Source organism: Pristiophorus japonicus, chromosome 3, assembly GCF_044704955.1.
Source record: "Pristiophorus japonicus isolate sPriJap1 chromosome 3, sPriJap1.hap1, whole genome shotgun sequence".
In the NCBI taxonomy this organism is placed as follows: Eukaryota; Metazoa; Chordata; class Chondrichthyes; family Pristiophoridae; genus Pristiophorus; species Pristiophorus japonicus.
Genome location: NC_091979.1, coordinates 5,167,781 through 5,193,437, shown reverse-complemented (window position 1 = coordinate 5,193,437; position 25,657 = coordinate 5,167,781). Strand labels below are relative to the sequence as shown.

The following is a 25,657-nucleotide window of genomic DNA, read 5'->3' as shown; positions in this document are numbered from 1 at the left end:
GCCGCACTGTCGGAGGGGCAGTGCTGAGGGAGTGCCGCACTGTCGGAGGTGCAGTACTGAGGGAGTGCTGCACTGTCGGAGGGGCAGTACTGAGGGAGTTCCGCACTGTCGGAGGTGCAGTACTGAGGGAGTGCCGCACTGTCGGAGGGGCAGTACTGAGGGAGTGCCGCACTGTCGGAGGGGCAGTACTGAGGGAGTGCCGCACTGTCGGAGGGGCAGTGCTGAGGGAGTGCCGCACTGTCGGAGGGGCAGTGCTGAGGGAGTGCCGCACTGTCGGAGGGGCAGTACTGAGGGAGTGCCGCACTGTCGGAGGTGCAGTACTGAGGGAGCGCTGCACTGTCGCAGGGGCAGTGCTGAGGGAGCACCGCACTGTCGGAGGGGCCGTCTTTCAGATGAGATGTTAAACCGAGGACCCGTCTGCTCTCTCAGGTGGATGTAAAAGATCCCATGGCACTATTTGGAAGAGCAGGGGAATTCTCCCCTGTGTCCTGGGGCCAATATTTATCCCTCAATCAACATCACTAAAAACAGATTATCTGGTCATTATCACATTGTGGGAGCTTGCTGTGCGCAAATTGTTTCCTACATTACAACAGTGACTACGCTCCAAAAAGTACTTCATTGGCTGTAAAGCGTCTTGGGGCGTCCGGTGGTCGTGAAAGGCGCTATATAAATGCAAGTCTTTTTTTCTGTCTTTCTCCAACAGTGCAGCGCACCCATCCTTCCTGCACTGGGAGCGTCAGCCTGGAATTTGTGCTCAAGTCTCTGGAGCGGGGACTGTGATCCCTGGAGCTTGTGACTCGGAGGCGAGGGTATGACCCAGTGAGCCATGGCTGAGACCAACAGCGATGTGTAAACTCGAAAACCCTTCTCCCCGGGAGACATTACCATGGCAACAATCGACCCAGAGATAGCCAGCCATAGCTCCAAGCAGGAATCCCATCCAGCGCATGCATAATGTTAATCGCCCATCGAGCCCGCATGGTAAACCCAGGCCCAGGCAGACAACGTAAATACCAAAACTAATTTTCCTGATCGAAAAACGAATTCAACAGATCGACACATCTGAAATGAGTTATCATTAACGAGCCACCAAAATATGACAAAGAATTATGAAGCCCGCCAACATTAAGACAAAGAATCGGGTCTGATTTGGCGTGCAGATTAGATCGGCTCTCAAAGTATAATTGGCATCTTCAGCCCCAACGACACTCCTGGGCCACACTGCTCTGTCACTGAAGAAGGAAGAAGAACATCATCGAACCAGCAAAGAAAAGCAGTTCCCAGTAACCTCGGACATCATCATCGCGGCAACTGACCACAGCCAACGTGGTAACATCGAGACCACTGCGATCAACAAATTCTTAAGAGAAAAACTCCTCGAGAAGAAACCGAAGACTCGCAAGTTTCCACTCTACAATCTGTTCCTAGCTACCAACAGGTGAAACATTACCTAAAACAACTTTAAAACCTACTGCTGACAGAAGGAAGTGGGTACTCACCCCATAAATCCAAACCGCGCCCTACTGCATCAGCGGACACCACCCAACTGAAGACTACGCAGTAAGAAGTCTTCCATGACGTTCAGGGTACAGCAAGCAGAACCTACAGAGTCCAGCGAACCCCGAAACCGCGAATCACCGCCAACTGACAATAAAAGGATTGGCGAGCATAATCCCTGTTTACCCTGGAGTCCAACCTAGTCAGAGTTAGGCATTGGGAGGTGGGAGGTGTATTATTTACTGTAACCCCTTTTGAACATGTGGTAAAGTGTCCCTTATTCTAGTGATTGTGTGTTTTGACATTGAACTTTTTGTCCTTAATAAAATCAAAGTTTCTTTGCACCAAAACCAGTTGTCTCTTGCACTTTGTCACATCCCCAAATAAATCCAAAATCTAGAACCCAGGGAGTGGGAGCGATTCGAACCGCTCAGAAGGTCAGAGGTGAACCTGACCCCCGAGACCACCCCCTACACCCAGGATACGGATACGTTCTTGCAGGACATGTTCCCGTGCCCTGGACTCTGAAACTAGGCCTCCGACTGCAATCCTACCTTCCGCCGGGACCATCAGGCATTTCCGTAGACTTTTTGGAGGTTGGAGGTCTTTGCCTGGAGCAATCCTCCGACCAGAATATTCCCCCATTAATACTTCAAAACAGTATATTAAGCAATCAGTGGATTGGGCTGAATTCCTTTCAATCTCATTGGCAGTGACAAAGATGGGAGGAAAAGCAATGTGTGAGGAGGACACAAAAAATCTGCAAAAGGACATTGACAGGCTAAGTGAGTGGGCAAAAATTTGGCAGATGGAGTATAATGTGGGAAAGTGTGAGGTTATGCACTTGGGCAGAAAAAAATCAAAGAGCAAGTTATTATTTAAATGGAGAAAGATTGCAAAGTGCCGCAGTACAGCGGGACCTGGGGGTACTTGTGCAGAAAAGGATAGTATGCAGGTACAGCAAGTGATCAGGAAGGCCAATGGAATCTTGGCCTTTATTGCAAAGGGGATGGAGTATAAAAGCAGGGAAGTCTTGCTCCAGTTATACAGGGTATTGGTGAGGCCACACCTGGAGTACTGCGTGCAGTTTTGGTCTCCGTATTTACAAAAGGATATACTTGCTTTGGAGGCAGTTCAGAGAAGGTTCACTCGGTTGATTCCGGAGATGAGGGGATTGACTTATGAGGAAAGGTTGAGTAGGTTGGGCCTCTGCTCATTGGAATTCAGAAGAATGAGAGGTGATCTTATCGAAATGTCTAAGATTATGAGGAGGCTTGACAAGGTGGATGCAGAGAGGATGTTTCCACTGATGGGGGAGACTAGAACTAGGGGGCATAATCTTAGAATAAGCGGCCGCCCATTTAAAACTGAGATGAGGAGGAATTTCTTCTCAGAGGGTTGTAAATCTGTGGAATTCGCTGCCTCAGAGACCTGTGGAAGCTGGGACATTGAATATATTTAAGACAGAGATAGACAGTTTCTTAACCGATAAGGGGCTAAGGGGTTATGGGGAGCGGGCGGGGAAGTGGAGCTGAGTCCATGATCAGATCAAGCATGATCTTATTAAATGGCGGAGCAGGCTCGAGGGGCCGTATGGCCAACTCCTGCTCCTATTTCTTCTGTTCTTATGAAGACAAGGTCACATATCGGCAATTACCGTAAACTTCCAGCTTGCTGCTGCTCTTGCTCTCGCCGGCATCGCAGATGTAAGTTCCCGATTCTTGCAGTCTGCACTTCCCCAACTGGACAATCCGTTTCCTCCCCATCGAGTAAATCCGAATGTTCTTGTTGGGTTTCATCTCCAAATCGTCCTGTGGGGAGAAAAGTCAACGGATGTATGGAAGATTTCCAGCATGGGCTAGATACAGAGTAAAGCTCCTTCTACACTGTCCCATCAAACACTCCCAGGGCAGGTACAGGGGGTTAGATACAGAGTAAAACTCCCTCTACACTGTCCCATCAAACACTCCCAGGGCAGGTACAGGGGGTTAGATACAGAGTAAAGCTCCCTCTACACTGTCCCATCAAACACTCCCAGGGCAGGTACAGGGGGTTAGATACAGAGTAAAGCTCCCTCTACACTGTCCCATCAAACACTCCCAGGGCAGGTACAGGGGGTTAGATACAGAGTAAAGCTCCCTCTACACTGTCCCATCAAACACTCCCAGGGCAGGTACAGCACGGGGTTAGATACAGAGTAAAGCTCCCTCTACACTGTCCCATCAAACACTCCCAGTGCAGGTACAGCATGGGGTTAGATACAAAGTAAAGCTCCCTCTACACTGTCCCATCAAACACTCCCAGTGCAGGTACAGCATGGGGTTAGATACAGAGTAAAGCTCCCTCTACACTGTCCCATCAAACACTCCCAGGCCAGGTACAGCACGGGGTTAGATACAGAGTAAAGCTCCCTCTACACTGTCCAATCAAACACTCCGAGGGCAGGTACAGCACAGGTTAGATACAGAGTAAAGCTCCCTCTACACTGTCCCATCGAACACTCCCAGGGCAGGTACAGGGGGTTAGATACAGAGTAAAACTCCCTCTATACTGTCCCATCAAACACTCCCAGGGCAGGTATAGCACAGGGTTAGATACAGAGTAAAGCTCCCTCTACACTGTCCCATCAAACACTCCCAGGGCAGGTACAGCTTGGGGTTAGGTACAGAGTAAAGCTCCCTCTACACTGTCCCATCAAACACTCCCAGGGCAGGTACAGCACAGGGTTAGATACAGAGTAAAGCTCCCTCTACACTGTCCCATCAAACACTCCCAGGGCAGGTACAGCACAGGGTTAGATACAGAGTAAAGCTCCCTCTACACTGTCCCATCAAACACTCTCAGGGCAGGTACAGCACGGAGTTAGATACAGAGTAAAGCTCCCTCTACACTGTCCCATCAAACACTCCCAGGGCAGGTACAGCTTGGGGTTAGATACAGAGTAAAGCTCCCTCTACACTGTCCCATCAAACACTCCCAGGGCAGGTACAGGGGGTTAGATACAGAGTAAAGCTCCCTCTACACTGTCCCATCAAACACTCCCAGGGCAGGTACAGCACGGGGTTAGATACAGAGCAAAGCTTCTATATTCAAGTGATTGCAATGTAGTCTATGCAACCTGTCCTGAAAGGTTACCCTTTTTAACCCCGGTATAACACCGTTAAGTCAGTGCGGTTCCCCCTCCGAGGACAGTAGATCCTTCCTGAGGTGTCCTGAACTGAACGTGGTGCTCGAGATGGGGGTGTAACGGATACCCGCCCTCCTATATGCTTCAGAGACATGGACTATGTACAGCAGGCAGCTCAAAGCGCTGGAGAAGTACCACAATTGCTGCCTCCGCAAGATTGTGCAAATCCTTTAGCAGGACAGACGCAGCAACATCAGTGTTCTCACTCAGGCCAACATCCCCAGTATCGAAGCACTGACCACACTCGATCAGCTCTGATGGACGGGCCACATTGTCCACCTGCCTGATGCTAGACTCCCGAAACAAGCGCTCTACTCCGAGCTGTGTCACGGCAGGCCAGCCCCAGGAGGGCAGGGCAAACGCTTGAAGGACACCCTCAAAGCCTCCCTGAAAAAATTTAACATCCCCACCGACTCTTGGGCGTCCCTGGCCCTAGACCGCTCAAAGTGCAGGAGAAGCATCCGGGAGGGCGCCGAACACCTCGAGTCCCTTCGCCGGGAGCACCCGGGAGCCAAGCACAAACAGCGGAAGGAGCATTCAACAACCCAAGCCCCCCACCCACCCACCCATCCCTCCAACCACCGTCTGCCCCACCTGTGACAGAGACTGTCGGTCCCACACTGGTCTCATGAGTCACCTGAGAACTCACATTAGTGTGGGAGCAAGTCTTCCTCGACTCCGAGGGTCTGCCTAAGGACACGAAGACGTAACAAAAGCAAGACACACCTCTATTCCAGCCCTTGCTGATCTAATAATTGGCCGGGGAGGGGGGAGTGACAGTCGATGCCCAACTGTGCAGGGTATTGGTGAGGCCACACCTGGAGTACTGCGTGCAGTTTGGGTCTCCATATTTAAGGAAGGATATACTTGCATTGGAGGCAGTTCAGAGAAGGTTCACTCGGTTGATTCCGGAGATGAGGGGGTTGACTTACGAAGAAAGGTTGAGAAGGTTGGGCCTCTACTCATTGGAATTCAGAAGGATGAGAGGTGATCTTATTGAAACTTATAGGATAATGAGGGGGCTCGACAAGGTGGATGCAGAGAGGATATTTCCACTCTATAGAACTAGAGGGCATGATCTTAGAATACGGGGCCGCCCATTTAAAACTGAGATGAGGAGGAATTTCTTCTCTCAGAGGGTTGTAAATCTGTGGAATTCTCTGCCCCAGAGAGCTGTGGAGGCTGGGTCATTGAATAAATTTAAGGTGGAGATAGACAGATTTTTGAGCGATAAGGGAGTAAAGGGTTATGGGGAGCGGGCGGGGAAGTGGAGCTGAGTCCATGATCGGATCAGCCATGATCGTATTAAATGGCGGAGCAGGTTCGAGGGGCCGTATGGCCGACTCCTGCTCCTATTTCTTATGTTCTTTTGAAGGATGTTTGGCACTGTCGACCTTGGACTCCCCCAGCAAGCGTCTGCACTTTCGGGAGAGAACGGGGGAATGAAGAAAGGCAAACAAGATAACCTTCCAGCACTGCCCCCCGGATCGGGGGAGCAGGGGTCGAACCGCCGGTTACAGGGCCCGCTCCATGTTGGAGCCTCCTACCTTATACCACACGACCTCGACATTGGGCCGGGACAGCTCGCACTCCAGGGTGACGATGGTGGTCTCCGGAACCCTCAGGTCCTTCAGCGTCTTCAGGAAGGTCACCGGGGGCTCTGAAACAGATCAGTGACACGGCAGGGTGAGAGGGGATTGTGGTGGGACACAGGGCGATGGAACGCCGGGACACAGGGCGATGGAACGCCGGGACACAGGGCGATGGAACGCCGGGACACAGGGCGATGGAACGCTGGGACACAGGGCGATGGAACGCCGGGACACAGGGCGATGGAACGGCGCGACACAGCGCGATGGAACGCCGGGACACAGGGCGATGGAACGCCGGGACACAGGGCGATGGAACGCTGGGACACAGCGTGATGGAACGCCGGGACACAGGGTGATAGAACGCCGGGACACAGGGCGATGGAACGGCGTGACACAGGGCGATGGAACGGAGGGACACAGGGCGATGGAACGCTGGGACACAGGGCGATGGAACGCTGGGACACAGGGCGATGGAACGCTGGGACACAGGGCGATGGAACGCTGGGACACAGGGCGATGGAACGCTGGGACACAGGGCGATGGAACGCTGGGACACAGGGCGATGGAACGCTGGGACACAGCGCACAGGATGGAACGCTGGGACACAGGGCGATGGAACGGCGGGGCACAGGGCGATGGAACGCCGGGACACAGGGCGATGGAACGCTGGGACACAGGGCGATGGAACGCCGGGACACAGGGCGATGGAACGCCGGGACACAGGGCGATGGAACGCCGGGACACAGGGCGATGGAACGCTGGGACACAGGGCGATGGAACGCTGGGACACAGGGCGATGGAACGCTGGGACACAGGGCGATGGAACCACGCTGAGCACCCCACTCCCCTGCAATTCTCCCCAAGCAGATCTATCATAAAAACATAAGAAATGGGAGCAGGAGTCGGCCATATGGCCTCTTGAGCCTGCTCCGCCATTTAATACGATCATGGCTGATCCGATGATGGACATTAAATGGTCATTACATTTATTCAATGACCCAGCCTCCACATCTCTCTGGGGCAGAGAACTCCATAGATGTATAACCCTCTGAAAGAAGAAATTCCTCCTCATCTCAGTTTTAAATGGGCGGCACCTTATTCTAAGATTATGCTCCCTAGTTCTAGTCTCCCCCATCAGTGGAAACATACTCTCTACATCCACCTTGTCAAGCCTCCTCATAATATAAAAACATAGAAAATAGGTGCAGGAGTAGGCCATTCATCCCTTCGAGCCTGCACCACCATTCAATATGATCATGGCTGATCATGCAGCTTCGGTACCCCATTCCTGCCTTCTCCCCATAACTTGATCCCTTTAGCCATAAGGGCCACATCTAACTCCCTTTTGAATATATCCAACAAACTTGACTCAACTGGTAGAGAATTCCATAGGTTCACAATTCTCTGGGTGAAAAAGTTTCTCCTCATCTCGGTCCGAGATGGCTTACCTATTATCCTTAGACTGTGATCCCTGGTTCTGGACTTCCCCAACACTGGGAACATTCTTCCTGCATCTAACCTGTCCAATCCGTCAGAATTTTATATGTTTCTATGAGATCCCCTCTCATTCTTCTAAATTCCAGTTAATATAAGCCTAGTCGATCCAGTCTTTCTTCATATGTCAGTCCTGCCATCCCAGGAATCAGTCTGGTGAACCTTCGCTGCACTCCCTCAATAGCAAGAATGTCCTTCCTCAGATTAGGAGACCAAAACTGAACACAATATTCAAGGTGTAGTCTCACCAAGGCCCTGTACAACTGCAGTAAGACCTCCCTGCTCCTCTACGCAAATCCTCTCGCTATAAAGGTCAACATACCATTTGCCTTCTTCACCGCCTGCTGTACCTGCATGCCAACTTTCAATGACTGATGTACCATGACACCCAGGTCTCGTTGCACCTCCCCTTTTCCTAATCTGTCACCATTCAGATAATAATCTGCCTTCCTGTTTTTGCCACCAAAGTGGATAACCTCATATTTATCTGCCATGCATTTGCCCATTCACCTAACCTGTCCAAGTCATCCTGCAGCCTCTTAGCGTCCTCCTCACAGCTCACACTGCCACCCAGCTTAGTGTCATCTGCAAACTTAGAGATACTACATTCAATTTCTTCGTCTAAATCATTAATGTGTATTGTAAATAGCTGGGGTCCCAGCACTGAACCTTGCTGTACCCCACTAGTCACTGCCTGCCATTCTGAAAAGGATCCGTTTATTCCCACTCTCTGCTTCCTGTCTGCCAATCAGTTCCCTATCCACGTCAATACAATACCCCCAATACCATGTGCTTTAATTTTGCACACCAATCTCTTGTGTGGGACCTTGTCAAAAGCCTTTTGGAAGTTCAAATACACCACATCCACTGGTTCTCCCTTGTCCACTCTATTAGTCACATCCTCAAAAAATTCTGACATGTTTCGATAATATCACCTCTCATTCTTCTGAATTCCAATGAGTAGAGGCCCAACCTCCTCAACCTTTCCTCATAAGTCAACCCCCTCATCTCCGGAATCAACCTAGTGAGCCCTCTCTGAACTGCCTCCAAAGCAAGTATATCCTTTCGTAAATATGGAAAGCAAAACTGCACGCAGTACTCCAGGTGTGGCCTCACCAATACCCTGTATAACTGTAGCAAGACTTCCCTGCTTTTATACTCCATCCCCTTTGCAATAAAGGCCAAGATTCCATTGGCCTATCTCTTTCCAGCTGTTGGTAGCACCCTATACAATGCCCACGTACTTAGGAACATAAGAAATAGGAGCTGGAGTCGCCCATTTGGCCCCTCGAGCTGCTCCGTCATTCAGTACGATCACGGCTGATATTCGACCTTAACTCCACTTTCCCGCCCGATCCCCATATCCCTTTATTCCCTTAGACTCTAAAAATATATCGATCTCAGCCTTGAATATATTCAGAGACTCAGCGTCCACAACCCTCTGAGTGAAGAAGTTTCTCCTCATCTCAGTCCTAAATGTCCTAATTGGTGCCCAGGGCAGCCATGCCCACAGATGCTAGACATTTGCTTGGTCTTAGCATTGAAGGCAGTCCAACACGGTCTGGTCCCCAAGCTGCCCACCAGGCGTTAGACCTGCTGCCCGTGAGTTGCACAAGGCAGGTAGCTTTGGAACACCGCTCAGAATGGACCGCGGTAACTCAGGTGGGGCTCTGACCAACCACAACAAGTTGGATTTATATAGCGCCTTCAACTTAGTAAAACATCCCCAAGGTGCTTCACAGAGCCATTATCAACGGAGTTTGATACCGAGCTACATTAAAAAAAGACTTGGGTTTATATAGCGCCTTTCACAACCACCGTATGTCTGAAAGCACTTCACAGCCAATGACGAACTTTTGGAGTGTAGTCACTGTTGTAATGTGGGAAACGCGGCAGCCAACTTGCGCACAGCAAGCTCCCACACACAGCAATGTGTTAGTGACCGGACAATCTGTTTTTTAGTGATGGTGACTGAGAGATAAATATTGTCCGGGACACCGGGGATAACTCCCCTGCTCTTCTTCCAAATAGTGCCCTGGGATCTTTTACATCCAGCTGAGAGAGCAGACGGGGCCTCGGTTTAAATGGGAGGTTATCGGGCAGGGGGGGTGGTATCGGAGGGGGGGTGTATCGGGGTGGTGTATCGGGGGGGTAGTGGGGGTTAGCGAGGTAAGTAAGCTCTCTCTCATCAAATTATACTTACTGATTGAATATTTTGTTGTGTGTCTATTAGTTGTTTTTTAACTTTGGAATAAAAACATGTATGTATGAGGCGTGTATCGGGGCGGGGAGGTACCGGGGGAGGGGTGTATTGGGGTGGTGTATCGGGGGGGTATTGGGGTGGTTTATAGGGGGGGTATTGGGGGGTGTATCGGGGGGGTATTGGGGGGTGTATCAGGAAGGGGAGTATCGGGGTGGTGTATCGGGGGGTGTATTAGGGAGGGGGGTATCGGGGGAGGGGTTGTATCAGGTGGTGTATAGGGGGGTATTGGGGGGTGTATCGGGGGGGGGGGGTTTCGGGCGGGAATCTCACCTCGGACGGTGAGCCGTGAGGTGCAGCGCACGCTGTCGCTCTGGAAGGCAATGGTCCCCGTGTCCTCGAGCGTGAGAGCGGACAGCGTGAGGCTGTGCACCCGCCCCGCCGTGCTGATCCTCCGGTTGGTGTTCGGCTTGACGCGGATCCCGTCCTTGATCCAGACACCTTCAATCTCCGGGTGGGACAACTCCACTTGGAACGTGACGGCCTCCCTCTCAAAGGTCTCCAGGTCCACCAGGGCCTTCCTCACGCTAATCCTACGGGCTGACCCCAAAGAGAAGAGCCAGAGACAAGTTAATCCCTCCGGCCAAACATGATGTCCACCATCTTCTCCCCCATCCCTCCATTCTGAGCTCCTTTCCTGCAGACGCTGATCTGATCCCTGGGGTCATTCGCACAAGGTCATCCTTGGTGGTCAACATCGAGGCCAATCCTGCCCTCACCCAACACCCTCACACACATGTGCTTGGATAACTGCTTAGCGATAAGGATGGATAAAGCTCCCTCTACAGTGTCCCATCAAACACTCCCAGGGCAGGTACAGCACGAGTTAGATACAGAGTAAAGCTCCCTCGACACTATCCCATCAAACACTCCCAGAGCAAGTACAGGGGGTTAGATACAGAATAAAGCTCCCTCTACACTGTCCCATCAAACACTCCCAGGGCAGGTACAGGGGGTTAGATACAGAGTAAAGCTCCCTCTACACTGTCCCATCAAACACTCCCAGAGCAAGTACAGGGGGTTAGATACAGAGTAAAGCTCCCTCTACACTGTCCCATCAAACACTCCCAGGGCAGGTACAGCATGGGGTTCGATACAGAGTTAAAAAAAATATCTATTTTTTTCCTGGGATGTGGGCATCGCTGGCAAGGCCGGCATTTATTGCCCATCCCTAATTGCCCCTGGAGAAGGTGGTGGTGAGCCGCCTTGAGCCGCTGCAGCCCGTGTGGTGAAGGTGCTCCCACAGTGCTGACTTTGTCATAACGGTTTGGTACAACTGAGTGTCTCCTGGGCCATTTCACAGGGCAGTTAAGAGTCAGCCACATTGCTGTGGGTCTGGAGTCATATATCGGCCAGACCGGGTAAGGGCGGCAGATTTCCTTCCCTAGAGGGCGTTAATGAACCAGATGGGTTTTACGACAATCCCATGGTCGCCATTAGTTCCAAATTTGTTAAGTTGAAGTTAAATTCCCCAGCTGCTGTGTTGGGATTTGAATCCACTTCTCCGGATCGTTAGTCCAGCAACATAACGACGACGCTACCGGACCCCTGGGTCCCTCCCTCGGTGCCCGCTCGGTTAAAGGGGCCTGTACTTACGCTCCACGATGAGCTTGGCCTGCGTCTTGTCGTGCAGCGTCTCGCAGCGGTAGTTGCCGCGGTCCGCGGACACAGTGCCGTGCACGGTCAGCCTCCGCGTCCGGCCTTCCCGCTGGAGCAGGAACTTGGGGCCGGGCTGGATGACCACCCCTTGCTTCATCCACTGGACCTCCGCCGACTCGCAGCTCACCTCCACCTCGAAGGTGGCGTCCTGCAGCTCCTCCGACACTGCGCTCGTCATCTTCCTCGTGAACACGATCTGCGCCTCTGCGGGAGGAGACGGGAACACGGTTTACAAGAGTTACCCCTTTTCTCCCTCCCCACCCCTCCGCTACTCTCATAACTGCGATATATATTCCTTACGACATCACTAAGCACACTGCACACAAGATGGCGCGACAGGAACTGCTCATGTGTCCTTGTCACGTGTTCCTTTTACTTTATACACAAGCAGTTGCATTACCACAGTAGCCCACTAGGGGGGGGAGCTATAGTCCACTAGGGGGAGTTGCAGCCCACTAGGGGGAGCTGAAGTCCACGAGGTGGAGCGAGAGTCCACTAGGTAGCGTTGTAGACCACTAGGGGGAGCTGAAGTCCACCAGGGGGAGCTGTAGTCCACTAGGGGGAGCTGAAGTCCACCAGGGGAAGCTGAAGTCCACTAGGGGGAGCTGAAGTCCACCAGGGGGAGCTGAAGTCCACCAGGGCAAGTTGTCGTCCACTAAGGGGAGCTGAAGTCCAGGGGGAGCTGTTGTCCACTAGGCGGAGCTATAGTCCATTAGGCGGAGCTATAGTCCACTAGAGGGAGCTATAGTCCACTAGGGGGAGCTGCAGTCCACTAGGCAGAGCTGCAGTCCACTAGGGGGAGCTGTAGTCCACGAAGGGGAGCTGTAGTCCACTAGGCGGAGCTATAGCCACTAGGGGGAGCTGTAGTCCACGAAGGGGATCTGAAACATAGAAACATAGAAACATAGAAAATAGGTGCAGGAGCAGGCCATTCAGCCCTTCTAGCCTGCACCGCCATTCAATGAGTTCATGGCTGAACATGAAACTTCAGTACCCCCTTCCTGCTTTCTCGCCATAACCCTTGATCCCCCGAGTAGTAAGGACTTCATCTAACTCCCTTTTGAATATATTTAGTGAATTGGCCTCAACTACTTTCTGTGGTAGAGAATTCCACAGGTTCACCACTCTCTGTGTGAAGAAGTTTCTCCTCATCTCGGTCCTAAATGGCTTACCCCTTATCCTCAGACTGTGACCCCTGGTTCTGGACCTCCCCAACATTGGGAACATTCTTTCTGCATCTAACCTGTCTAAACCCGTCAGAATTTTAAACGTTTCTATGAGGTCCCCTCTCATTCTTCTGTAGTCCACCAGCGGGAGTTGTAGTCCACCAGGGAGAGCTGAAGTCCACCAAGGGGAGGTGGAGTCCACCAGGGGGAGCTGAAGTCCACTAGGGGGCGCTGTAGTTCTCGAAGGGGAGCTGAAGTCCACTAGGGGGCGCTGTAGTTCTCGAAGGGGAGCTGTAGTCCACTAGGGGGAGGTGTAGTACACGAGGGACAGCTATATATTACAATGCGCACCCACTGGCTGCCCTCCAGTGTCCGCGCTCATTTTCCGCGTGTGAGCGTCAGCGAGCTATTCGACTGTGGGAGGGGCATCACGCTCTAAGCACCCCCCCCCCCCGCCTTCCCACAGCTCTGCCAACAACATGCAAAACTCACGGGCAGGAACAGACGAGCTGGTCCATCAAGCTTGGCCCACACATTGTGATGGCCGGAGCATTTTAACCAGCCACTTCTCACCACACCTTCTCTCGCCCTCTTTACCCCCCGGCCTCAAGGCATGAAATCTTCAAAAGATCAGAAGCAAATCCCAGGACCAATAATGGGGAAATGTACTTTGGGTATTTACTCTCCGCCCACCTTTGGCGATGGAACCCAGTCCGGGGGATTTCACAGATCCAGTGTTCTCTATAAAGACATAGACCTTCTCTATGGCCCGATCTCTGCCCCAGTCAGGAACCGGTCCCGCTCCTTCTCGAAGGCAGAGAGGCAGCACCCATCGCACCAGCACCATCGTAGACAGTCCCTCGAAATCGAGGAAGACTTGCTCCCACTCTAAAAGTGAGTTCTCAGGTGACTGAACAGTCCAATATGAGAGCCACAGTCCCTGTCACAGGTGGGACAGACAGTGGTTGAGGGAAGGGGAGGGTGGGACTGGTTTGCCGCACGCTCCTTCCGCTGCCTGCGCTTGGTTTCTGCACGCTCTCGGCGATGAGACTCGAGGTGCTCAGCGCCCTCCCGGAAGCTCTTCCTCCACTTAGGGCGGTCTTTGGCCAGGGACTCCCAGGTGTCGGTGGGGATGTTGCACTTTATCAGGGAGGCTATGAGGGTGTCCTTGTAACGTTTCCTCTGCCCACCTTTGGCTCGTTTGCCGCAAAGGAGTTCCGAGTAGAGCGCTTGCTTTGGGAGTCTCGTGTCTGGCATGTGGACAATGTGGCCCTGCCCAGCGGAGCTGGTCGAGTGTGGTCAGTGCTTCGATGCTGGGGATGTTGGCCTGGTCGAGGACGCTAACGTTGGTGCGTCTGTCCTGCCAGGGGATTTGTAGGATCTTGCGGAGACATCGTTGGTGGTATTTCTCCAGCGACATACTCCACAGATGCACAGCCCAAAACACAGTCTGTACCAAGCCCAGGCTTGTGTTCCTTGGAATATCGAAAGTTAAGGGGTTAATTGATTGAGACATTTAGGATTTTGAAAGGAATTGATGGGGTAGAGAGAGAAAAACGTTTTCTGTTGCTGAGGGAGATACCCTGCAGTATCTTGTACCACAGATGGAGACCATTCGGCCCATCGTGCCTGTGCCGGCTCTGTGACAGAGCGATCCGATCAGTCCCACTCCCCTTGCCCTTTCCCCATGGCCAGGCAATTTTTTCCATTTCCCGGAGCGAAGGGGACACTCTACAACAACAACAACCACTTGCATTCACGCAGCACCGTGAACGTAGTAAAACTGACCCACAGGCGCGTAGAAAACCCGGTGGGCGCGGATGGGTTCTGACGTCACCCCGTCAATGCCCGCCCTTCTCCGCCGCCAGCGCGGGCCCCGTGTCCTACCTTGCACCTGGAGGCTGGCGCTGGAGAACATTCCCTCCGCCTCCGCGGTCACCCTAGCCGCCTCGGCGAGCTTGCAGCGGCGGATCACCAGCGTGTGGCACAGCCCGTTGCGCGAGACCAGGTACTTGTCGCTGCCGGGCGGCACCTCGGCCCCGCCCACTCGCCAGGCCATTCCCACGTCCTCCGGTGACACCATGCACTTGAACTTGGCGTCCTCTCCCTCCAGCACCGTGACACCGTGCAGATCGGAGATGAACTCCACAACCCGCGGAACTGAAAGGAGGGGGGAGAAAACATGTCCGGGAGTCAAAAATTCTCAGCAATAGCAACGTGCATTTAAATAGCGCCTTTAACGCAGTAAAACGTCCCCAGTTGGCTTCTCGGGGAACTGTCAACAATCAAAATTTGACACCGAGACACACAAGGAGATATTAGGGGCAGGTGGCCAAAAGCTTGGTCCAAGAGGTAGGTTTTAAGGAGCGTCTTGAAGGAGGAAAGAGAGGTAGAGAGGGGGAGAGGTTCAGGGAGGGAGTTCCAGAGCTTGGGGCCCAGGCAACAGAAGGCACGGCCACCGATGGTGGAGCGATTATAATCAGGGATGGTCAGGAGGGCAGAATTAGAGGAGCGCAGACATCTCGAGGGGTTGTGGGGCTGGAGGAGATTACAGAGATAGGGAGGGGCGAGGGCCATGGAGGGACATGTAAACAAGGATGGGAATTTAGAAATTGAGGCGCTGCTTAACCGGGAGATCAGCGAGCACAGTGGGTGATGGGTGAGCGGGACTCGGTGCGAGTTAGGACACGGAGCAGCGAGCACAGGGGGTGATGGGTGAGTGGGACTCGGTGCGAGTTGGGACACGGAGCAGCGAGCACAGGGGGTGATGGGTGAGTGGGACTCGGTGAGAGTTAGGACACGGAGCACAGGGGGTGATGGGTGAGCGGGACTTGGCGCGAGTTAGGACACGGGCAGCGGAGTATTGGAAGAAATGATTTTTACGGGGGGTGGGAGATGGGAGGTCGGCCATGAGTGCTTTGGAATATTCGGGTGTCTCGCGGCAACAAAGGCACGGATGAGGGTTTCAGCAGCAGATGGGCCTGTAGTTGAGAATGCTGAAGAAAGCAGTGGACTGCAGGAAACCATCAATGAACTGGTCAGGTGGGCAGAACAGTAGAAAATAGAATTCAATCCGGAGAAGTGTGAGGCATTTGGGGAGGGCTAACAAGGAAAGGGAATACACATTAAATGGTAGGACCCTGAGAAGTGTAGAGGAACAAATGGACCTGGGAGTGCAGGTCCACAGATCCCTGAAGGTAGCAGGCCAGCTCGATAAGGGGGTTAAGAAGGCATATGGGATATTTGTCTCTGGGGCCCAGAAGAGGCGAGGGCCCAGGGGCAGCACGGGCCCAGCCCACACTGCGATATGTGGGCGCACTGGGTCCGTGCAGCAGAGCTGGTCTCCAGTCGTCCTGGTTAACCCTTGCCACTGGACCAAGACCTCGCTCTGTCAAGCCCGTGTGGTGGCTGGTGTGCAACGGTCACCCCACGTTAAAAAAATACACCCACAGGCATCTTTAACAGAAGATTAGCCGAGACATGGATTATAAGAGCAGGGAGGTTATGCTTGAACTGTATAAAACACTGGTTAGGCCACAGCTGGAGTACTGCGTGCAGTTCTGGTCACCACATTACAGGAAAGATGTGATTGCACTGGAGAGGGTACAGAGGAGATTTACCAGGATGTTGCCTGGAATGGAGAATTTTAGCTATGAGGACAGATTGGATAGGCTGGGTTTGTTTTCCTCGGAAGAGAGGAGGCTGAGGGGAGAACATAAGAACATAAGAATTAGGAACAGGAGTAGGCCATCTAGCCCCTCGAGCCTGCTCCGCCATTCAACAAGATCATGGCTGATCTGGCCGTGGACTCAGCTCCACTTACCCGCCTGCTCCCCGTAACCCTTAATTCCCTTATTGGTTAAAAATCTATCTATCTGTGACTTGAATACATTCAATGAGCTAGCCTCAACTGCTTCCTTGGGCAGAGAATTCCACAGATTCACAACCCTCTGGGAGAAGAAATTCCTTCTCAACTCGGTTTTAAATTGGCTCCCCTGTATTTTGAGGCTGTGCCCCCTAGTTCTAGTCTCCCCGACCAGTGGAAACAACCTCTCTGCCTCTATCTTGTCTATCCCTTTCATTATTTTAAATGTTTCTATAAGATCACCCCTCATCCTTCTGAACTCCAACGAGTAAAGACCCAGTCTACTCAATCTATCATCATAAGTTAACCCCCTCATCTCCGGAATCAGCCTAGTGAATCGTCTCTGTACCCCCTCCAAAGCCAGTATATCCTTCCTTAAGGTGACCAAAACTGCACGCAGTACTCCAGGTGCGGCCTCACCAATACCCTATACTATTGAGGTGTATTTAATTATGAGGGGCCAAGATAGAGTGGGTAGGAAGGACCTATTTCTCTTAGCAGAGGGGTCAATAACTAGGGGGCATAGATTTAAAGTAATTGGGGGGAGGTTTAGAGGGGATTTGAGGGGAAATGTCTTCACCCAGAGGGCGGTGGGGGTCTGGAACTCACGGCCTGAAAGGGTGGTAGAGGCAGAAACCCTCCCCACATTTAAACAGTGCCTGGATGTGCACCTGAAGTGCTGTAACCCACAGGGCTACGGACCCAGAGCTGGAAAGTAGGATTAGGCCGGGTAGCTCTTGGTCGGCCGGCGCGGACACGATGGGCCGAATGGCCTCCTTCCGTCCATGGAATGTCGGGATCTGTGAGCGGAGCGAGGGACGGAATAACGGAGGTGGAAGTAGGTGGTGTTTGGCGCAGACGGGGAGGCGGGAGGCGGTGCTACGGACCTCTGACGGATACCCGGGCGGCCGTTCTGTCGTCCTTGGACTCGCAGCAGTACTCCCCCTCGTCCTGTAGGGCGGCTTTGGCCAGGGTCAGGGACCTGAGCCGGCCGTCGGCTCGCACCACCTGCTTGTGGCTGGGCTGGACCTCACAGCCGTCCTTCAGCCACATGACATCGCCCTTGGCCTTGTTGAGCTCGCACCACAGGGTGACCGAGCCACCTTTCTGCACGCACAGGTCCTCCAGCCTCAGCACGAACAGCAGCGGGAGCTCTGCCAGAAAACCGCAAAGAATTGTATTTATATAGCGCCGTTCACAACCGCGGGATGCCCCGAAGCGCTTTGCAGCCGACGTAGTACCTTTGAAGCGTCGTCGCTTTTGTAATGTGGAAAACGCGGCAGCCAATTGGTACACAGCAAGATCCCACAAACCGCTTCGTGATAATAACAACAACAACTTGTATTTACATAGCGCCTTTAATAGAAACATAGAAAATAGGTCATTCGGCCCTTTGAGCCTGCACCACCATTCAATATGATCATGGCTGATCATTCACCTCAGTACCCCTTTCCTGCTTTCTCTCCATACCCCTTGATCCCTTTAGCCGTAAGGGCCACATCTAACTCCCTCTTGAATATATCTAACGAACTGGCCTCAACAACTCTCTGCGGCAGGGAATTCCACAGGTTCACAACTCTCTGAGTGAAGAAGTTTCTCCTCATCTCGGTCCTAAATGACTTACCCCTTATCCTTAGACTGTGACCTCTGGTTCTGGACTTCCCCAACATCGGGAACATTCTTCCTGCATCTAACCTGTCTAAACCCATCGGAATTTGAAGCATCGTTGCTTTTGTAATGTGGAAAACGTGGCAGCCAATTGGTGCACAGTAAGATCCCACAAACTGCTTCGCGATAACAACAACAACTTGTATTTATATAGCACCTTTAACGTAGTGAAACATCCGAAGGCACTTCAGAGGATATTATGAGATAAAAAAAATTTGACCGAGCCGCATAAGGAGAAATTAGGGCAGGTGACCAAAAGCTTGGTCAAAGAGGTAGGTTTTAAGGAGCATCGTGAAGGAGGAGAGAGAGGTAGAGAGGTGGAGAGGTTCAGGGATGTAGTTCCCGAGCTTGGGGCCCAGGCAACAGAAGGCACGGCCACCGATGGTGGAGCGATTATAATCAGGGATGCTCAGGAGGGCAGAATTAGAGGAGCGCAGACATCTCGGGGGGTTGTGGGCTGGAGGAGATTACAGAGATAGGGAGGGGCGAGAGCCATGGAGGGACATGTAAACAGGGATGAGAATTTTGAAATTGAGGGGTTGCTTAACTGGGAACCAATGTAGGTCAGTGAGCACAGGGGGTGACCCCCCAGGATGCTGATGGTGGGGGATTCAGCGTTGGTAATGCCGTTGAATATCAAGGGGAGGTGGTTAGACTCTCGCTTGTTGGAGATGGTCGTTGCCTGGCACTTGTGTGGTGTGAATGTTACTTGCCACTTATCTGCTCAAGCCTGAATGTTATCCAGGTCTTGTTCCTGCTCTGGGCACGGACTGCTCCATTATCTGAGGAGTTGTGAATGGAACTGAACACTGTGCAGTCATCAGCGAACATCCCATTTCTGACCTTTTGATGGAGGGAAGGTCATTGATGAAGCAGCTGAAGATGGTTGGGTCTAGTACACTGCCCTGAGGAACTCCTGCAGCGATGTCCTGGGGCTGGGATGATTGACCTCCAACCACCACAACCATCTTCCTTTATGCTGGGTATGACTTCAGCCAGTGGAGAGTTTTCCCCCAATTCCCATTGACTGGGTGATGGAACAAGAACCCTTAATGGGTTTCAAGAAGCAACAAATGAGATTCTGGGTCATTAGAAATGCACCATGGGAATACTGGGGATAGGTGGGCTAGATGGGATGAGGGGCTTCTCCTGTCTGTAACTGTTACTATGGGAATACTGGGGATAGGTGGGCTAGATGGGATGAGGGGCTTCTCCTGTCTGTAACTGTTACTATGCTCGTGGAGCGGAGCATAGGAGACGAGAGCAAGAGGTACGGCGTGATGTCAGGCAGCACTTCTTCAAATCTGGAACTTTCTCCCCCAAGCTGTTCGCTATGGGGTCAATTGAAAACTTCAAAACTGAGATTGAAAGATTTTTTGTTTGGTAAGGGTATCAAGGGATACGGAACCAAGGCGGGTAGATGGAGTTAAGATTCAGATCAGCCGTGATCTCATGGAATGGCAGACCAGGCTCGAGGGGCTGAATGGGCCTCCTCCTGTTCCTGTGTAATAGGCTCGAGGGGCTGAATGGGCCTCCTCCTGTTCCTGTGTAACAGGATGGAGGGGCTGAATGGGCATCCTCCTGTTCCTGTGTAACAGGATGGAGGGGCTGAATGGGCATCCTCCTGTTCCTGTGTAACAGGCTCGAGGGGCTGAATGGGCATCCTCCTGTTCCTGTGTAACAGGCTAGTGGGGCTGAATGGCCTCCTCCTGTTCCTGTGTAACAGGCTCGAGGGGCTGAATGGGCCTCCTCCTGTTCTTGTGTAACAGGCTCGAGGGGCTGAATGGCCTCCTCCTGTTCCTGTGTAACAGGCTCGAAGGGCTGAATGGGCCTCCTCCTGTTCCTGTGTAACAGGCTCTAGGGGCTGAATGGGCATCCTCCTGTTCCTGTGTAACAGGCTCGAGGGGCTGAATGGGCATCCTCCTGTTCCTGTGTAACAGGCTAGTGGGGCTGAATGGCCTCCTCCTGTTCCCGTGATTGATTCCTGGGATGGTGGGACTGACATATCAAGAAAGACTGGATCAACTGGGCTTGTATTCACTGGAGTTCAGAAGAATGAGAGGGGATCTCATAGAAACGTTTAAAATTCTGATGGGTTTAGACAGGTTAGATGCAGGAAGAAACATAGAAACATAGAAACATACAAAATAGGTGCAGGAGTAGGCCATTCGGCCCTTCTAGCCTGCATCGCCATTCAATGAATTCATGGCTGAACATGCAACTTCAGTACCCCATTCCTGCTTTCTCACCATACCCCTTGATCCCCTTAGTAGTAAGGACTTCATCTAACTCCTTTTTGAATATATTTAGTGAATTGGCCTTAACAACTTTCTGTGGTAGAGAATTCCACAGGTTCACCACTCTCTGGGTGAAGAAATTCCTCCTCATCTCGGTCCTAAATGGCTTACCCCTTATCCTTAGACTGTGTCCTCTGGTTCTGGACTTCCCCAACATTGGGAACATTCTTCCTGCATCTAACCTGTCCAACCCCGTCAGAATTTTAAACGTTTCTATGAGGTCCCCTCTCATTCTTCTGAACTCCAGTGAATATAAGCCCAGTTGATCCAGTCTTTCTTGATAGGACAGTCCTGCCATCCCAGGAATCAGTCTGGTGAACCTTCGCTGCACTCCCTCAATAGCAAGAATGTCCTTCCTCAGGTTAGGAGACCAAAACTGTACACAATACTCCAGGTGTGGCCTCACCAAGGCCCTGTACAACTGTAGCAACACCTCCCTGCCCCTGTACTCAAATCCCCTCGCTATGAAGGCCAACATGCCATTTGCTTTCTTAACCGCCTGCTGTACCTGCATGCCAACCTTCAATGACTGATGTACCATGACACCCAGGTCTCTTTGCACCTCCTCTTTTCCTAATCTGTCACAATTCAGATAATAGTCTGTCTCTCTGTTTTTACCACCAAAGTGGGTAACCTCACATTTATCCACATTATACTTCATCTGCCATGCATTTGCCCACTCACCTAACCTATCCAAGTCGCTCTGCAGCCTCATAGCATCCTCCTCGCAGCTCACTTAGTGTCATCCGCAAATTTGGAGATACTACATTTAATCCCCTCGTCTAAATCATTAATGTACAGTGTAAACAGCTGGGGCCCCAGCACAGAACCTTGCGGTACCCCACTAGTCACTGCCTGCCATTCTGAAAAGTATCCATTTACTCCTACTCTTTGCTTCCTGTCTGACAACCAGTTCTCAATCCATGTCAGCACACTACCCCCAATCCCATGTGCTTTAACTTTGCACATTAATCTCTTGTGTGGGACCTTGTCGAAAGCCTTCTGAAAGTCCAAATATACCACATCAACTGGTTCTCCCTTGTCCACTCTACTGGAAACATCCTCAAAAAATTCCAGAAGATTTGTCAAGCATGATTTCCCTTTCACAAATCCATGCTGACTTGGACCTATCATATCACCTCTTTCCAAATGCACTGCTATGATATCCTTAATAATTAATTCCATCATTTTACACACTACTGATGTCAGGCTGACCGGTCTATAATTCCCTGTTATCTCTCTCCCTCCTTTTTTAAAAAGTGGGGTTACATTGGCTACCCTCCACTCCATAGGAACTGATCCAGAGTCAATGGAATGTTGGAAAATGACTGTCAATGCATCCACTATTTCCAAGGCCACCTCCTTAAGTACTCTGGGATGCAGTCCATCAGGCCCTGGGGATTTATCGGCCTTCAATCCCATCAATTTCCCTAACACAATTTCCCGACTAATAAGGATTTCCCTCAGTTCCTCCTCCTTACTAGACCCTCCGACCCCTTTTATATCCGGAAGGTTGTTTGTGTCCTCCTCAGTGAATACCGAACCAAAGTACTTGTTCAATTGGTCCGCCATTTCTTTGTTCCCCGTTATGACTTCCCCTGATTCTGACTGCAGGGGACCTACGTTTGTCTTTACTAACCTTTTTCTCTTTACATATCTATAGAAACTTTTGCAATCCGTCTTAATGTTCCCTGCAAGCTTCTTCTCGTACTCCATTTTCCCTGCCCTAATCAAACCCTTTGTCCTCCTCTGCTGAGTTCTAAATTTCTCCCAGTCCCCGGGTTCACTGCTATTTCTGGCCAATTTGTATGCCACTTCCTTGGCTTTAATACTATCCCTGATTTCCCTTGATAGCCACGGTTGAGCCACCTTCCCTTTTTTATTTTAACGCCAGACAGGAATGTACAATTGTTGTAGTTCATCCATGCGGTCTCTAAATGTCTGCCATTGCCCATCCACAGTCAATCCCTTCAGTATCATTCGCCAATCTATCCTAGCCAATTCACGCCTCATACCTTCAAAGTTACCCTTCTTTAAGTTCTGGACCATGGTCTCTGAATTAACTGTTTCATTCTCCATCCTAATGCAGAATTCCACCATATTATGGTCACTCTTCCCCAAGGGGCCTCGCACAACGAGATTGCTAATTAATCCTCTCTCATTACACAACACCCAGTCTAAGATGGCCAAGATGGCCTCCCCCCTAGTTGGTTCCTCGACATATTGGTCTAAAAAACCATCCCTTATGCACTCCAGGAAATCCTCCTTCACCGTATTGCTTCCAGTTTGGTTAACCCAATCTATGTGCATATTAAAGTCACCCATTATAACTGCTGTACCTTTATTGCATGCACCCCTAATTTCATGTTTGATGCCCTCCCCAACATCACTACTACTGTTTGGAGGTGTGTACACAACTCCCACTAACGTTTTTTGCCCTTTGGTGTTCTGCAGCTCGACCCATATAGATTCCACATCATCCAAGCTAATGTCCTTCCGAACTATTGCCTTAATTTCCTCCTTAACCAGCAATGCTACCCCACCTCCTTTTCCTTTTATTCTATCTTTCCTGAATGTTGAATACCCCTGGATGTTGAGTTCCCAGCCCTGATCATCCTGGAGCCACGTCTCCGTAATCCCAATCACATCATATTTGTTAACATCTATTTGCACAGTTAATTCATCCACCTTATTGCGGATACTCCTTGCATTAAAACACAAAGCCTTCAGGCTTGTTTTTTTAACACCCTTTGTCCTTTTAGAATTTTGCTGTACAATGGCCCTTTTTGTTCTTTGCCTTGGGTTTCTCTGCCCTCCACTTTTCCTCATCTCCTTTCTGTCTTTTGCTTTTGCCTCCTTTTTGTTTCCCTCTGTCTCCATGCATTGGTTCCCATCCCCCTGCCATATTAGTTTAACTCCTCCCCAACAGCACTAGCAAACACTCCCCCTGGGACATTGGTTCCGGTCCTGCCCAGGTGCAGACCGTCCGGTTTGTACTGGTCCCACCTCCCCCAGAACCGGTTCCAATGCCCCAGGAATTTGAATCCCTCCCTGCTGCACCACTGCTCAAGCCATGTATTCATCTGCGCTATCCTGCGATTCCTATTCTGACTATCACGTGGCACTGGTAGCAATCCCGAGATTACTACTTTTGAGGTCCTACTTTTTAATTTAGCTCCTAGCTCCTTAAATTCGTTTCGTAGGACCTCATCCCTTTGTTCCCAATGTTCCCAATGTTGGGGAAGTCCAGAACCAGGGGTCACAGTCTAAGGATAAGGGGTAAGCCATTTAGGACTGAGATAAGGAGAAACTTCTTCACCCAGAGAGTGGTGAACCTGTGGAATTCTCTACCACAGAAAGTTGTTGAGGTCAATTCACTAAATATATTCAAAAAGGAGTTAGATGTAGTCCTTACTACTCGGGGGATCAAGGGGTATGGCGAGAAAGCAGGAATGGGGTACTGAGGTTGTATGTTCAGCCATGAACTCATTGAATGGCGGTGCAGGCTCGAAGGGCCGAATGGCCTGCTCCTGCACCTATTTTCTATGTTTCTATGTTTCTATTCTCAAACACTGATACACAGAAATGCCTCAAGGCGTTTCACATGAGCGATTATCAAACAAAATTTGACACTAAGCCACATAAGAACATAAGAATTCGGAGCAGGAGTCGGCCCCTCAATCCTGCTCCGCCATATAATGAGATCATGGCTGATCTTCGACCTCAACTCCACTTTCCTGCCCCAAGACCTTTGATTCCCTTAATGCCAAAAAATCTATCGATCTCTGTCTTCAATATAGTCCAAGACTGAGCCACCACAGCCCTCTGATTGAAGGGGTTTCTCCTCATCTCAGTCCTAAATGGCCAACCCCTTATCCTGAGACTGTGACCCCTAGTTCTAGACCTCCCAGCCCGGGGGAAACATCCTCCCTGCATCTACCCTGTCATCCCTGTAAGCATTGTGTATGTTTCAATGAGATCACCTCTCATTCTTCTAAACTCTGGAGAATATAGGCCTAGTCTGCTCAATCTTACCTCATAGGACAATCGCCTCATCCCAGGAAATGAGTACTGTTGAGGGGGATGACTCATCAGGGGAGGGCAGCAGCAGCCAAGTTCATGGCACCGTGGCTGGCTCTGCTGCACAGGAGGGCAGGAAAAAGAGTGGGAGAGGTATAGTGATAGGGGATTCGATTGAAGGGGAATAGATAGGCATTTCTGCGCTGCAAACGAGACTCCAGGATGGTATGTTGCGTCCCTGGTGCAAGGGTCAAGGATGTCTCGGAGTAGGTGCAGTGCATTCTGGAGGGGGAGGGTGAACAGCCAGTTGTCGTGGTGCATATAGGTACCAACGATATAGGTAAAAAACGGGATGAGGTCCTACAAGCTGAGTTTAGGGAACTAAGAGTTCAATTAAAAAGTAGGACCTCAAAGGTAGTAATCTCAGGATTGCTACCAGTGCCACGTGCTAGTCAGAGTAGGAATCGCAGGATGAATACATGGCTTGAGGAATGGTGCAAAAGGGAGGGATTCAAATTCCTGGGACATTGGAACCAGTTCTGGGGGAGGTGGGACCAGTACAAACCGGACGGTCTGCACCTGGGCAGGACTGGAACTAATGTCCTAGGGGGAGTGTTTGCTAGTGCTGTTGGGGAGGGGTTAAACTAATATGGCAGGGGGATGGGAACCTATACAGGGAGACAGAGGGAAGTAAAATGGGGGCAGAAGCAAAAGATAGAAAGAAGAAAAATAAAAGTGGACGGCAGAGAAACCCAAGGCAAAAATCAAAAAGGGCCACATTACAGCAAAATTCTAAAGGGACAAAGAGTGTTAAAAAGACAAGTCTGAAGGCTCTGTGCCTCAATGCGAGGAGTATTCGTAATAAGGTGGACGAATTAACTGCGCAGGCAGCTATTAACGAATATGATATAATTGGGATTACAGAGACATGGCTCCAGGGTGACCAAGG

General features: G+C 51.1%; 1 protein-coding gene across 4 annotated transcripts in view; it reads right to left on the bottom strand.

Annotated features, from left to right (window-relative positions):
* obsl1a (obscurin like cytoskeletal adaptor 1a) overlaps window positions 1-25,657 on the bottom strand; it is a 192,428-nt gene that overhangs the window by 30,553 nt on the left and 136,218 nt on the right. For all 4 annotated transcript variants that reach the window (XM_070875141.1, XM_070875142.1, XM_070875143.1 and 1 more), the window contains 6 exons: window positions 17,611-17,877; window positions 14,746-15,018; window positions 11,630-11,896; window positions 10,307-10,573; window positions 6,235-6,347; window positions 3,158-3,311 (listed from right to left, as the gene is read on the bottom strand). In XM_070875141.1, the coding sequence (XP_070731242.1) occupies window positions 3,158-3,311; window positions 6,235-6,347; window positions 10,307-10,573; window positions 11,630-11,896; window positions 14,746-15,018; window positions 17,611-17,877 (1,341 nt within the window). The remainder of the gene's footprint in view (window positions 1-3,157; window positions 3,312-6,234; window positions 6,348-10,306; window positions 10,574-11,629; window positions 11,897-14,745; window positions 15,019-17,610; window positions 17,878-25,657) is intronic.